Source organism: Schistocerca cancellata, chromosome 6 (assembly GCF_023864275.1).
Source record: "Schistocerca cancellata isolate TAMUIC-IGC-003103 chromosome 6, iqSchCanc2.1, whole genome shotgun sequence".
Classification (NCBI taxonomy): domain Eukaryota; kingdom Metazoa; phylum Arthropoda; class Insecta; order Orthoptera; family Acrididae; genus Schistocerca; species Schistocerca cancellata.
This window is the reverse complement of record NC_064631.1, coordinates 305698520-305714193: the sequence shown is the minus strand read 5'-3', so window position 1 is coordinate 305714193 and position 15674 is coordinate 305698520. Positions and strand designations below refer to the sequence as shown.

Sequence of the window (15674 nt, the reverse complement as noted above, 5' to 3'; positions counted from 1 at the left end):
CAGACAAACCATAACTAGGTAATTTACTCACGGAAGCCAGTAAAACTGTTGTGTATCCACACACATACCTCTTCTTGCATGCTGGGCATACAGCACACAGGTGTGAATGTGACTGTGGTGACAGCAAAAACATCTGATCCCAAAGTAAAAATAAAAATAACTTTGGCAAATCATGAACACAACAGACCCCGTGCAGCAGGATAAACACTAGGAAACAGCATATAGCCACTATATAACTAAAAGATACCATTCAGTGTACTTTTACAGTTCTTCAGATTTTATTCCCCAATAACGTAGAATAATTAAATTGTACCCCATTAAAGTGATGATGGGATTTGTTATCAGCAGTTACACCAACACCTTTCCCAATAGACTTCACAGCTCAAGGGCAAGCGGACTAGCTGGGCACCTGTGAAATTCCACTGACAGTGCCAGAATAATGCTGAGGCAGCATGTTGCAAGACACAGCCTAGCAAAGTGGCAAGTGCAGTTACGTCAAGCTTCCCCCCACCCCCAATTCAATGCTGTGCCACCTTGACCTCTCTGTGTGTCCAGTTCTGTGACAAAGGCATAACAAGCTGGTCAAAATTTGCCACAAATACTTGCTGCCCAGACCTAGCAGATATGTCTTTGGCTGCTGCCTGCACTGAGAACTACTACTTGACAGCTGTCAAACCAGTGTGGGTCACCTACTCTCACCTACAACTAGCTGCGAACTGCTAGCTGCTCCGTCACATGAAGCTGCTGGTGTCTGAAAGGGCGCCATCCAGTAAGGTGCGGCTAATTATGGGGGAATGCAGGTGTTTGGGGAATTCTCATTAATGAGCGTATTTAAAATTTTACCTGGGTGATTAAAGTCAAAGTGGCTCTGACTTCGTTGTTTCCCGCTATTTTGTGGCCAATTTTATTCGACATGTGGACCTAATTCCGGACTGGAGGAGAGGCGAATTTTCTTTTGGCTTCGACGGGGTGAACACCTGTGGTTTTTTGTAAGCACCATTTGGAAAGAAGCATTGAGAAGCAAACTAGTGGTCACGATAGACGCGGTTAAGGAAGACAGCTAGGACTTTAAACATTTATCTCCTGAACAGGATCGGATCCGCAGGCAGCGTGGTCAGTTTAGTGATTTCTTGTCCGATCATCTGGGTGAAGTGAAAGGTGAAGAATATAAGACAGAGCTTACAGGCGATATCCCTGTGAGGCATCCTGTGAGGCATCCGCCGTATTGGCTTAAGATCACCATGAGATGAGATGTTGAAAGAGGAAGTTCTACGCTCATAGCCCTTTTCTTCTTCCATATTTGATGAACCCAAGGGACATGATGGAGTACATCCCATTGTGGATTACCGAGCCTTCAACAAAAAGGCTGTTCTCCAGTCAGTGACATTACCTGACCTGCATACATGTTTTTGGCCGGTTTCAAAAGACGAGGATTTTTACTACCCTCGATATCAATCACGCTTATTACCAGATTACATAACCGTAACAACTTTTAACCGTGATTGGAATCTTTATGAGTATACCCAAGTTCGGTCTGTACTGTCTACGGGGGGCTACGGACCAGTCCAGAATTTTGGACTAGGCTTTTTCAGATCTGAAGTTCCAGTGTTGTTCCATCCTCCCGTGCCTTAGGGTTAAAAGCTGGGAGAGGGGCGGTGACGCTTCAGTTCCTTCACGTCTGCGAGCAGCTTTGAATACCCGCTTAACACCTCCAGCACAGCCTGCACCACGCGAGGCCAGAGAAATGTTGCCGTTGTCAGCAGCTGGTGAGAAGGCATTACGTTGTCCGATTCACCGGTGCCGCTTTCTGGGCCAGTCTCGGCTGCTGTGAAGTGACCAACAAGCAAACATCTGGTGGACAACTTATGCCGAGCGGACACAGTTCGACGATTTGGTACATGCCTCGATCCGGTGGCAAGTGGAACCCATCAACGGATTTCCCAGTCGGCATATGATTTCGAGGCGTGGTATCACCTGGATTTCAAGTGTATTGGAATTTTAGGTCTGTAGAAACTTATTGCGTGCCAACGGTTACGGACGTTGATGAACTTAAAGTTATAAGGTGACTGTATTTGTTACAAATGCTTCCTATTCATTACTAATTGATCGTGAGAGATTCTGTGTTTACTTGCGTGGCCTGCCGGATGGCCGTTGCTGCGAGTCCTTTCAATAACAATTGTAATTAGTCTATTGGTTACTGTTTTCACGGCTCTCATTTTGGCTATTGGGTATTTTGTGGGCACCATTCAAACTAGAGTGCTTCCTCACACCTCTAGTGGCTACGATTTACTTTTGTGTAACTGCCAGCTTGAATTTGAATCCATATCTGAGTATTTTTAATACTGATGTTTTAAAGGGATCGTAGATGATATAAACCTACGATCTCAAGGCTTTTTCCTTCTATTCTCGTCTTGCTAACTGACTATTGAGACAGCTTAAAATTTTGTAGATTCTTTAAGCACCCATGTAAGTGGTCGTACTTCGCACTTTTTTTAATGATGGTGCACTGGGATTATTATGCATTGTGATAATAAATTTGTAAGGCTAACTGGAGGTTCCTCTCGTGATTGGTTTTTGTTTAAAATGCATTCGTTTGTGCTGATTAGAATTTTTTTCTGGAGTGTTGTTGCACACAACTATCAACCTGGCACCATCACTCCCACCTACCTGACTGCACTCTGCCACTCCCACCCTGCTGCTGCATGTTGCACAGAACCGAAGCCAAGTCTACATCGACGTGCGAAAAGTGCAACCGATATTACACGCATGTTGCTGACAAAAGACGAAGCGTTCACCCACACGTGTGCTTTCAAGCGGGAAGACGTTTACAGCTGCGCATTTCACAGCTTCCGCACTGCGAAAAGTGATTTAGAGTTGAAAGACGGCCGAGTATGGAAACCTGGCGCAAAGGAGACGCGTATGTGAACCGAAACATTGTCTTTGTGAGATCATAAGTAAAGATTACCAAAACAGGGGCAAGTGTGATACAGCATTAAACGAAATTTGGTGTACGTTAAAGAAGTAGACGCCGCATCAGCAGTGGGGAAAACTAAAAAGAAAATAAAAACTCTGCATTAACAGTACTCCCGACGAAGACATTCCATTGAGGCTTTAAATAGAAGTGCTCCCGGCAGTTTCTATACCAAAGTGTTTGCATAGACTTGTATTCTGGGCAGTCCCGAGCGTGTCTAAATCTGCAGCTACGATGTCATTTCTGAATGAGCGTAAACTGTTATTTACAGTGGAAAACATCTATTTATTTACATGATGAAATCTGCTATCCACATGAAGTGATAAAGCCTACATAATACGTTATTTTCGAAGAAATGTTCAGCTTCCCTCCTCCAACCATCTACACATCACCGTTCTCACCTATAATGGTCTCTTTCTTTCCGTGTTATTCACTGCAACGGCAGCGACCGCTCAGAAGGCAAGAATTTCTGATTTCCTTTTAGCTCTCGACGCCACGACAGCTTGCCCTCCGCGCGTGCAGCACTGACGTGCTCCTTGTGGCGTGTTAAATCACACGGAACGTTTCCAGTTCGATCTGTTGCGCGCTTCAACGAACGTCTAAATAGGTACTAAAGCACCTTTCACTCCAGCTAACTTTCTTGTCTCAGTCGACTCTCGTGATAAATTCTGCTTGTAGCAGCAGTAGTGGCATGGTATTCTGCCTTACGCGAGCAGGTAATACGCATCATCCTTCATTACACTTCCCAAGTAACTGAAGTTATTCACTTGCTCTATAAGTCTACTGCAGCGCCCCTGGCTTTTTATTCCTGTACTAACAAGGGAACCTCCCCATCGCACCCGCCTCAGATTTAGTTATAAGTTGGCCCAGGGATAGGCCTTGAAAAACTGAACACAGATCAATCGAGAAAACAGGAAGAAGTTGTGTGGAACTATGAAAAAAATAAGCAAAATATACAAACTGAGTAGTCCATGTGCAAGATATGCAACATCAAGGATACTGTAAGCTTACGAGCGCCGTGGTCCCGTGGTTAGCGTGAACAGCTGCGGAATGAGAGGTCCTTGGTTCAAGCCTTCTCTCGAGTGAAAAGTTTAATTTTTTATTTTCAGACAATTATCAAAGTTCAGGCACTCACACATAATCAACTTCGCTCTCCAAAATTCCAGGACATGTTCAGATTTGCTTGACGGTCTACACACGGAAACATTTGAAAACGTAAAAAACGTGTTTTGACAGAGCACAGGGAAAACTGTGCGACTGTGAAACTGTTGCATTTATTTGTTGCAGTTTATGTGACAAACTCTTATGTTTTCATCACTTTTTGGGAGTGTTTATCACATCCACAAGAAAACCTAAATCGGGCAAGGTAGAAGAATCTTTTTACCCATTCGCCAAGTGTGCAAGTTAGGTGGGTCGACAACATATTCCTGTCATGTGACGCACATGCCGTCACCTGTGTCATATAGAATATCAGACGTGTTTTCCTGTGGAGGAATCGGTTGACCTATGACCTTGCTATCAAATGTTTTCGGTTCCCATTGGAGAAGCACGTCCTTTCGTCTACTATTCGCACGATTTTACGGTGCGGTCGCAAAACACAGACAGTAAACTTATTACAGTGAACAGAGACGTCAATGAATGAACGGACAGATCGTAACTTTGCGAAAATAAAGAAAGTAAAATTTTCACTCGAGGGAAGACTCGAACCAAGGACTTCTGGCTCCGCAGCTGCTCACTCTAACCTCAGTTCATGTTGTCCATAATGTTGCTTATGTTGCGCATGGACTACTCAGTGTATATTTTGCTTATTTTTTCATAGTTCCCCACAACTTCTTCCTGTTTTCTCGATTGATCTGTGTTCAGTTTTTCAAGCCTATCCCCTGTGTCAATTTAGAACTAAATCTGAGGGGGGTGCGATGGGGAGGTTCCCTTGTAAGTATCGTCTGTCACAGGCGGCCGTTTTTGTTTACATGTCAACACCAAAACCGCTGTGCAGTATGGTTCCCGAACAGTGAAAGTGAGGTTATGAGGACCATACTTTATATGAAAAATCCAAATGTTGTAACTAGAAAGTAGGAAGAAGACTGATAACAGAGTTTATTAATGACAATACCCTATGGTAAATTCTTCACACTCTTCAGAACTGCAAGAATAGGAACTATGTCGTCCAAAGATTTCAAAATCTCTAAATTTATTTGGTTGAGAAAATACAGGGGTGGAGAGAAATATGGAAATACAAAGAACACAAAACATTACCCTGTCTAATACGGTGTAGGAAAATCGTTGGCGCTGTGGTTTTCAAGGGAATCTTATACTACTCTTCCTACAAAATATTGAGCAAGTCCAGATAACTATCATGGATGCAGATAGCGATCACGCACTCTCCTCTCCAAAGTAATGATACTGAGATCTGGCGACTGTGATGGGCAGGGAAGTTGCGACATTCATCCTCCTGCTCACAAAATCAGTCCTGGACGATGCGAGCCGTGTGAACAGCGGCTGAGTCGTCTTTGAATACAGCATCACCATTGGGAAACATACATTGTACCATGGCATGGACGTGATAAGCCAAAATGGTCGCATAATCCTTCGTAGCAATGCGACCTTGCGTGGAATGCCGCTGTCAAATCATCACCGAATCCCTGCCAGGTTTCGCGCTTGGGGCGTAAACTGGGCCATAATTTGGAAAAATTGTGCAAGACTCATCTAACCAAATAACTTTCTTTCACTGCTCGTAGTCCAGGTTTCAGGGCTTCGGCACCACGTTTTCGTGTTACAGGCTTCTGAATCACTGGTGAGTGGTTTTAGAATTCCGTCTCCAACTGCAGTTCATTGCTTTCGGAGCTTCGTTAGTTTTGTTTTGGTGCCGACAGGGTTCGCAAGCACGACAGTCAGTTCTGCAGCTGTCGTTCTATTATTTTTCCTCACAGTCCTTCTCAATGAGCGTCTGTCACAATCACTCAAAAGACTCTTTCGTCTGTTTTGTTACTAAAGAGGAGGTTTACTATCTTTTGGTTCAAAAAATCTATTTTTTTAAAATTGCATTTTTGGATTCATAAAAGTGTTTAGACTCCACCACTGAAACGGTTTTTCTGAATACGGAAAGGAAACGTTTGTTATTCTCGGTTGAATAAAAAAAATGCACCTGCCTGAAATCGGCCTTTTTCACGCACCAGTTTTTTCTTTCGGAAGATGAGTTATTGTACGGTGCTTGGGAGGAAACACACAAAATTCAAATGAAAGTTTGAATGTGTGTGTTTGGAAGTTAGCCCCCAAGCATTTGCATTCTGGTGCGGAGACTGTGGAGGTTGCGACTTTCCTGGCAATGAGCAGCTTCAACGAAGGGTATTCAGCGATTCTGAAGACCATGACAACGATGGGCGTCACCCTGGGACTCTATTCGACGCAGGTCACCAAGTATTCGAACGACCACCGGATTCAAGCGGCCGAAAACCGCTTGTCACCTGCCGTACGAGCGGCTCTGTAGCAGCGCGGGATGGCCCAGATCGAGCAGAAAGTCTTCTCTGAGGAAGAGAATTACTAGTTTATGGACCCGGAATAGCAGATTGAATGTAAGTTGCATAATATTGCATTTATATGTAGTCAAAACTTCAAACGCGTTTTTCTCGAAATGACTTTTTTTTTTTAATCGTGCGGTATGGTAACTTCAAATCTACAGAACCGATTGGCATGGTTCTTTGTTTCCGACGAAGCTAACTAAATCTTCTAGGAGTTGTACCACTCTTATTCCGATCCATCAACTATAAATATTTTTACTTGGCAGACGAAGTCGAAAAATCGATGAAACACCTTATTTTTTTCAAATGGCCGCCATTTTGTTTCTTATTGTCCAAATAACTTAAGCGAGGTACAACTCCTAAATAATCGTATATACTTCGCTAATGTCAACTCAATTTTGATTTCAGACGAGCCGGCTGACCTGTGACATACCGCGCGTGGAGGTCTACATCGAAATTTTGTTTCGTTCCGACGGCACTTCCGCATTTGCTCTTCGACATTTCCGGTCGACAAAATTCCAGTTTGTAGAGGAAGTATCAATAAAAATTTTGACAAAATTTGACATTTATATCTATAACACATCCTGAGAAAAAAATTCTCAAAGAACATGCTTTTTTCGGACCAAAGATTGTAAACCTCTCCTTAACGGATGTTGTTTTTCTGCTTTCCTCGTATGCGGTAGGCATCTTCGATACGAAGCCTCTTGAAACACCAAATACTCCAGCTCCTTTGGTTACAGAAGTACCGACCATGCGAGCACCAACAATTCGCCCACTTTCGAATTCACGTAGCTCCACCACAGTGCACTTTCATCTACAGAGAACACTGCTCTGACCACGACTGAATCTTGCAACGTACTGAGGACATTGCGTGGGAGCCGTTCGCATTCCAACACAAAACGCAACCTGCACGCTTGGCTAGCATCTGCATTTATGTTCAAGCACGCATTTCTCGCATTGTTTCCATATTTTTGTCCAAACCCTGTATATACCTACAAACATATCAAACAATGTTTAGTAGACAGAAAACGGCATGTTCTTATTTTGTCCTCTTTCTTTGCAAGTGTCAAAGAACACTGAAAATTATTCTCCTTGTTAAATAAAACTGAAGTTTTCACTGCTGAAACAATTTTCATCAAAAATGTTTTTTCATTTACATTCTTGTTTATGCACAGTGCAGTTTCTTTGTTCAGGTACTCTTACACATAAATATCTTTTTGCTTTCGAATATTTCATTTCTTTCGTGAAAGAACGGTAGTAGGAAAAAAACCAGGCCACCGAGGAAGCTTCGCGATGAATCACGAAGCCAAAGCGAACAACAAAATTAACGTTAAGAAGAAACAAGATCAGTTAGTAGGCCTATGACAGAAATAAGTTGACGAAAATAGGTTAACTTCCTATGTTAGCATAGGAACCCGCGGTCTCCTGTTTTTAGTCATGCACAGCCTGCAGCACACTAGTCTATTTTTATATTTCCACCGCCTGATACTGTCAGTTGATCACTGACGTCACTGATATCCCCTCGACGTGGTCAGGGCCGGCCTTAGCCATCCAGGTGCCCCGGGCGAGACGTCCAGTTGGCGCCCTTTATTGTATAAATAGCGAACCTGGCAGTGCTTTGCAACACGGTATTTGACTGTTTTCTAGAAATCGTCTTAAGTGGTTAATGGCGTCATCTTATGATCATAACATGGTTTTTTCCATCGTAAATTTGAGTATTTTATTTTTTTAAATGGAAATGAAATCCAACATATGCAGTCTAACAAACATTGTGTGGCGCTGTATTATTTCAGTACGTTAGGGGAGAATTCTCTATGAATGCAGTGCACGCATTGCATGATCTATTAATTAATGTACATGAGTCATTAAGTCACAAATATTCGATATAAATACATTCGTATTAATTAAATCATAATGTAATGTATATTTCACAGTCTGTATTTTCTTTTATTTGGAGCGACCGGTAGTTTCTGTTGTGAACGAGAGATGGTGCGGCTGCACGGGCTCTTCCTTGTTGCAGTTCTTGAAAGAAATAAGAGAGGCGCTTTGGTAGAGCCCGTGCTAGCCCGCGTCAAACATGGATGGTTGCAGACAATACGAAGATTGCATTCAGCATGATTTCTCTTCTGCTACCCCGAATTCATCGCGCATTCGTGAGATTAGCGATGTATGTTGAATGAGACTGAATAATATTTTAGTTTCGCGAAATAGGTGATTGTAAATTGTAATTTTTTTTTTTACATGCGTTTAGTATGTGGCGCCCCTTGGGCCCCGGCGCCCTGGGCGACCGCCCGGGTCGCCCCACCCTAAAGCCGGCGCTGGACGTGGTGGTCATCTGATTTACACGAAAGCAAATGACGCGCATCCACAACGAGTCGACGATTTCGGCCAGACGACCGAACACTGTCAGTCTCTTCATATCAGTACGCCAATACGTGGATAGTCACAATGCAGTCGATCTCATCGCCCGAAAGTACAGACTTCGGACGACAATCTCTGAAATTCGAATCAGTCTGTTTCTTTCGGTCGAGTAGGCCGACGCAAGACACACTAAACATGGATTGCAAGGAATAGTTTGTGGCATCCACAGGATGAAAAATATAATAGGGATGTAACTGAATCTATGGACTGGAATTGCAGTTGTCTTGAAAACCACAAGTAGGCAAAATCTTTACCGGAACTTTCAGTCATAAATTATAACCTGAAAAAATTATTTGTTCAAGTGAGAAGGATGCCTTATCTTATGCTTAAAGTTACTCTGGTGGATCTTTTTTTGTCTATTGTAGGTAGCCATTAGCTGTATGCAAATTATTAATACAAATTATTAGTTTTATGACAGTAGGGTGCCGATTCTGTTATGCGAAGTGATTCGCAGATGTGGCGTACGTTTTTCCATTTTCATCTACATCTACATACATACTCCGCAGTCCACCATACGGTGCGTGGCGGAGGGTACCTCGTACCACAACTACCGTCTTCTCTCCCCGTTCCACTCGGACACAGAACGAGGGCAAAATGACTGCCTATATGCCTCTGTACGAGCCCTAATCTCTCTTATCTTATCTTTGTGGTCTTTCCGCGAAATATAAGTTGGCGGCAGTAAAATTTTACTGCAGTCAGCCTCAAATGCTGATTCTCTAAATTTCCTCAGTAGCGATTCACGAAAAGAACGCCTCCTTTCCTCTAGAGACTCCCACCCGAGTTCCTGAAGCATTTCCGTAACACTCGCGTGATGATCAAACCTACCAGTAACAAATGTAGCAGCCCACCTCTGAATTGCTTCTATGTCCTCCCTCAATCCGACCTGATAGGGATCCCAAACGCTCGAGCGGTACTCATGAACAGGTCGTATTAGTGTTTTATACGCGGTATCCTTAACAGATGAACAACATCTTCCCAAAATTCTACCAATGAACCGAAGACGACTATCCGCCTTCCCCACAACTGCCATTGCAGGCTTGTCCCACTTCATATCGCTCTGCAATGTTACATCCAAATATTTAATCGATGTGACTGTGTCAAGCGCTACACTACTAATGGAGTATTCAAACATTACGGAATTCTTTTTCCTATTCATCTGCATTAATTTACATTTATCTATATTTAGAGTTAGCTACCATTCTTTACACCAATCACAAATCCTGGGCCAAGTCATTTTGTATCCTACTACAGTCACTCAACGACGGCACCTTCCCGTACACCACAGCATCATCAGCAAACAGCCGTACATTGCTATCCACCCTATCCAAAAGATCATTTATGTAGATAGAAAACAACAGCGGACCTACCACACTTCCCTGGGGCACTCCAGATGATACCCTGTTCACAATATATTACTCTAAAATTTATGTTTTTGCCTAATATAATAATAATAATAATAATATTTATTATTATATTATTATTATTATATTATTATTATTATTATATTATTATATTATTATATTATTATATTATTATATATTATTATTATTCGTGGAAAGCTAATACCCATAATATTTATTATTATTATTATTATTATTATGGGTATTAACTTTCCACGAATAATAATAATAATAATAATAACGCAATGCTCTGCCGAATGAGCTATCCCTGCATGACTCACGAACTACTCTAACAGCTGCAGTTCAACACCTCTCGTCTACGTTGTAAATTTCACAGTATTCAGCCCACCAAGGACCCGGAAGAAGTCTGTAATATAAAATCTTTAAGTTATGCTCCATAACTTTTATAAAAAAATTAAAAAATCTAAGTATGGACACCAGAAGGTAAGACTTCTAAATACTAATGGTATATCGACCAACTGCAATGTCACGTCGAGTTCGTAATGAAATGTTGCCAACAGTTTGAGGATGCCCACATCAGCGTGGTCGATGCTGATGGAGAAGGTGGTTCGATGAACCCTCTGCCAGGCACTTAAATGTGATTTGCGGAGTATCCATGTAGATGTAGATAACGTGGTAGAGCACTTGCCCGCGAAAGGTAAAGGTCCATAGTTCGAGTCTCGGTCTGGCACACGGTTTTAATCTGCCATGAAGTTTCATATCAGCACACACACTGCTGCAGAGTGAAAATCTCATTCTGGAATAATAATAATAATTATTATTATTCGTGGAAAGCTAATGTCCATCTACCACGACCCAAGAACATTTAGTACAACAAATTTAAGTATAAGATACGCCATCTTTCTCCCTGGAGCAGAGTAATTTTTAAGTTTGCAAATTACACCTCAAACTTCTGGTACAGATTCTTGCCTACACGAAGTTCCCTATAAAGCTATGATTTCAGCTATATCCCAATGATTATTTTCATCTTCACAGTCTATATTGCATGTGTGAGAATGTCGGCCGATTCGACCGAAGTAAACAAACTCATCTGAATTTCACAGATCGTCGTCCAAATTCTATAGTTGGGTGCTGAGATCGGCCGCAATGTGGCAGCTCACGGACTGGCGTAGTTATTTGGAAACGTCAGTCCTCTTCGACCGACACCGGCCACCTCCGACGTACGTCGGCCGACACCGGCCACCTCCGACCGACGTCGGCCGACACCGGCCACCTCCGACCGACGTCGGCCGACACCGGCCACCTCCGACCGACGTCGGCCGACACCGGCCACCTCCGACCGACGTCGGCCGACACCGGCCACCTCCGACCGACGTCGGCCGACACCGGCCACCTCCGACCGACGTCGGCCGACACCGGCCACCTCCGACCGACACCGGCCACCTCCGACCGACGTCGGCCGACACCGGCCATGTACGACTGATCTTAGTCGATTGGCTGTTTCCGACCAATGTCGGCTGAAAAGTGAGCGATGTGAAGTGAGCGTCGCTTCGTTACGCCGATGCAGCCCCCTGTCCAGTACTCACGTCGTATCGGTCGACGGCACCGGAGAAGGCGTCTGCAGGGATGTCTATCTGCAGCAGGCGGCCCGCGACGGCGAGGCGGTCAGGCACTCCCCACTGTCGCCGCAGCGGGCCGTCGGGCGCGGGAGGCGGGGCGCCCTCCTCCGGCTCGAAGGCGAAGTCCTCCTCAGAGGGCGAGGAGGGGGCGGAAGAAGAGGAGGAAGTGGAGCCGGTGGCGGCCGTCGTGGCCACCAGGAGGAAGATGAGCAGGGGGCAGTGGCCGGAGAGCGGCCGTGGGCGGGTGCGCGGCGCCGCCATCACGAACACTCGCGCATGGGCCGGCCGCCTGCCAACACACAAAAAAACGCGGCGGGCTCGGTAAAAAGTACCACCACTTCTCATTTTGCTGCAAAAGAAAAAAAATATTCAACCCGGAAACAGGAGATAATCACTCTGCATTTGCAAAACATCTACGGTAACATATTCTGTGAGGTTTCGGAATTGCAGCCGGATCATGTTGACTTCTTGTGGCGGACACGCACTTGAAGATGGATAGACGGTTGCCAGCCGAAATATTGTGGCAAGAAGTCAACATGATCCAGCTGCAATCCCGAAACCTCGTAGAATGTTCAGTACACTGGGAAAGCTTCAAGAGTCACATCTAACGTACCGTGTTCACAACTCACCCCCAGAAGAATAGCAGCAGTGGTAGTCAGCTATGTTGTGCAAGAGCCGTATAGATATTTGGGCCGTCGCCTCAGGTAGCGTATGCACCAGTCATATTATTAATTGCAAAACTACATAAATTAGTATGTTATGAGGCCAAAATAGGGTAGCTGTAGCAAGGGCGCGATAAATTTGTCTCCTGTCCCCAAACACTGATCGTTAAAAGTCGGCACAATTCAGAACACTTCGTGACTACTGTTCTCTGTTTCAGATTCCTGCCACTCTGAGCGACACCATAGTATTTTAATTGCCTCACGAAGTTTTGTTGTGTTGTCCGTGTGAGCGGACGAGTAACAAGTTAATAAAAAATGTGTGAATTCTTAACGGACCAAACTACTGAGGTCATCGGCCCCTGACTTACACACTACTGAAACTAACTTAAAGTAACTTATGCTAAGAACACCACACACACCCATGCCCAAGGGAGGACGCGAACCTCCGGCGGGAGGGGCCGGGTTAATAACAGTAACTCTACTTATACACGAATGCGCTATTGGATGTGAGACACGATAATAGATGTTTATTAAGTTTTTGAATGTCACTTTTATTCTACCTATTGTGTTGCATTTAACATTCCTTGCTACTAATATGTTCCGCTTTAGAACATGACCGTCTCTATAATGCACGCTGACGAATCCGTGTTTCATGAAGTAGCAGAGAATCGGTACAGACAATGAAACATTCCCTGCCTCTCATCTCTAAACACCGCAGTGGCCACGCTATTTACCCTTCTGTCCCTGAGGTCAGCGGCCAGCTTTACTTAGCTCACAGCCAAATTCACCAACTGAAGTTAAAATTAAGCACTTCTTAATATATTGCTGTCTCTGCAACAATTTGTTGGTTACTGAGCGGGAGAACTACTCTCTTAGGAAGCTCTTAACGGGTAATGCTCACTTCACAACAATTCCCCAAGACATGACGTCATCTTGACGTAATGCACGATATCGATGACCGCATGATCAGCTATTGGCTTTGTGAAAAAGAAGAATATAATGTTATTGCTCCTCGATTAGGTCGTAGTAGTTTAAGGTATCCTCTTAGGTTACTGCCAAACCACATATTCGGAAATCGCTAAATATTTGTTTCATACTTCGTTCTCAGATCAGATTGAATGTAAATAATATCGAATATTGCAGAACATACTTGTATTACATTCATAAGAAAGTAGCAGAACGTGTTAACAACGCTAATATGAAAAAAAAACTTGCATGCAACGGGATGCAAACCAACAGCTTTCGACTCTAGAAACCACGACGTTACTCATATTCTGGCACTTAACCCTGCGATGTTTAACTGCGGTCTTGGTCATCATATTCTATCTTGCAGACGTGTATTTTTGACGCGTTATTAAGTGACACTTGTTGTGTTGTCTGTGTTATTAAGTGACATTTAATGATAACGGTGAAGTATTTCTGATAAATTTTCAATGTTCCGTTACACTGAAACGGCATACTGCAAATTATAAAACAAGTGTCCGCAGCTCGTGGTCGTGCGGTAGCGTTCCCGCTTCACGCGCCCGGGTTCCCGGGTTCGATTCCCGGCGGGGTCAGGGATTTTCTCTGCCTCGTGATGACTGGGTGTTGTGTGTTGTCTTTAGGTTAGTTAGGTTTAAGTAGTTCTAAGTTCTAGGGGACTGATGTTAAGTCCCGTAGTGCTCAGAGCCATTTGAACCATAAAACAAGTGTGTTTCATGCTTACTTTGTAAATTACTGACGATAGGCCTAACAACCCACTCCGAAGGGAGCACTCTTATATGAAGGCATTAACCGTCCATAAATCATTACGTGACATTTTATTATAGCAATAATTATAATAAATAATTCCAAGAATGAAGTGTTTTTGTAAATGTCCGGTACGAACGCATGAAATCCTGTGAGAGTCCTGTGTCGAATGCTAACGTAAGTCGATAGACGATCATGCGGTCGTCGATTTTCTGTGTGACGTCATAATGATCACGTTTGCGGGAATTACTGCGAAACGAGCGTTACACGCTCTTAACGTCAGTTGACGTTTTTGGATTGGGCTGTTTTCTGCTAGATGCACATTTTAAAATACGGTGTGAGAACCGCGGACCGCATTGACACTTGATCCGGGCCGCAAGCAGCCGAAGGACCGCACTTTTTACGACCAATGGACTAGATAGTAGAAGACGGTTCAATCCCGCGTCCGGCCATCCTGATTTAGGTTTTCCATGACTTCCCTAAATCGCTCCAGACAAATGCCGGGATGGTTCCTTTGAAAGGGCACGGCCGACTTCCTTCCCCGTCCTTCCCTAATCCGATGAGACTGATGGACCACGCTGTCTGGTCTCCTTCCCCAAACAACCCAACCCAACCCTAGGTCAAGATCGCTGAAACTTCTTTATTTGGTAACTTGTTTCAGCTCAATGACGAGTCGCCTTCAAACCTAAAATACGAAAAACTGCACAACAGAAATGGACAATAGCGCAATACATTTTGTATTTAAACTTCCATTCTATGATACATAGCAATAAAAATTTTATTATTTGATTCCGTGTATACCAGCCACCAGGCAGTACATTCCGTCATAATCTGTTTGGCTGAATCGCTCTTTGTGTCATGTACAAACTGAATTGTTCTTGTATTGATTGTGACAAAATAGACATACAAGGTGCATTTGGTAGGTGATATACGGCTGTGATCTTACCTAAAGTAGGTCGTCGTGGTTGCGTACAGTCTATCACTAGCCATGTGTTAACAAGGAAACAGCTGCAGGACGGCTGTCAGAGAACTAACCACATATGCTGTGTTATTGCTACACGAAAGCGCTGTCAGATGGCGCTCTAAGCCAACGAAGTTTTACAGAAACGTGCCTCTTTAGTAATATGCAGAATGACAACGTAACGATCTATGTTACATTTCTATTCAAATGTGAGTGAATTCCTAAGGGACCAAACTGCTGAGGTCATCGGTCCCTAAACTCACACACTACTTAGACTAACTTACGCTAAGGACAACACACACACCCATGCCCGAGGGAGAACTTTTATCTGCGGCGGGAGGGACCGCGCGATTCGTGACATATATTACATTTCTACAATCTGTAGTAATCTTATACAGAACATAGGCTATTTCTTAAGCAGTAACAACAAGAA

The 15674-nt window shown here is 43.8% G+C and overlaps 1 protein-coding gene across 1 annotated transcript in view; it reads right to left on the bottom strand.

The window, feature by feature from the left end:
* Positions 1–12175, bottom strand: part of LOC126190745 (dystroglycan 1) — a 40729-nt gene extending 28554 nt beyond the window's left edge. Inside the window, exon 1 of the mRNA XM_049931243.1 lies at positions 11858–12175. Coding sequence (XP_049787200.1) covers positions 11858–12151 — 294 coding nt within the window. The 5' untranslated portion in view covers positions 12152–12175. The remainder of the gene's footprint in view (positions 1–11857) is intronic.
* Positions 12176–15674: the final 3499 nt, after the last annotated feature.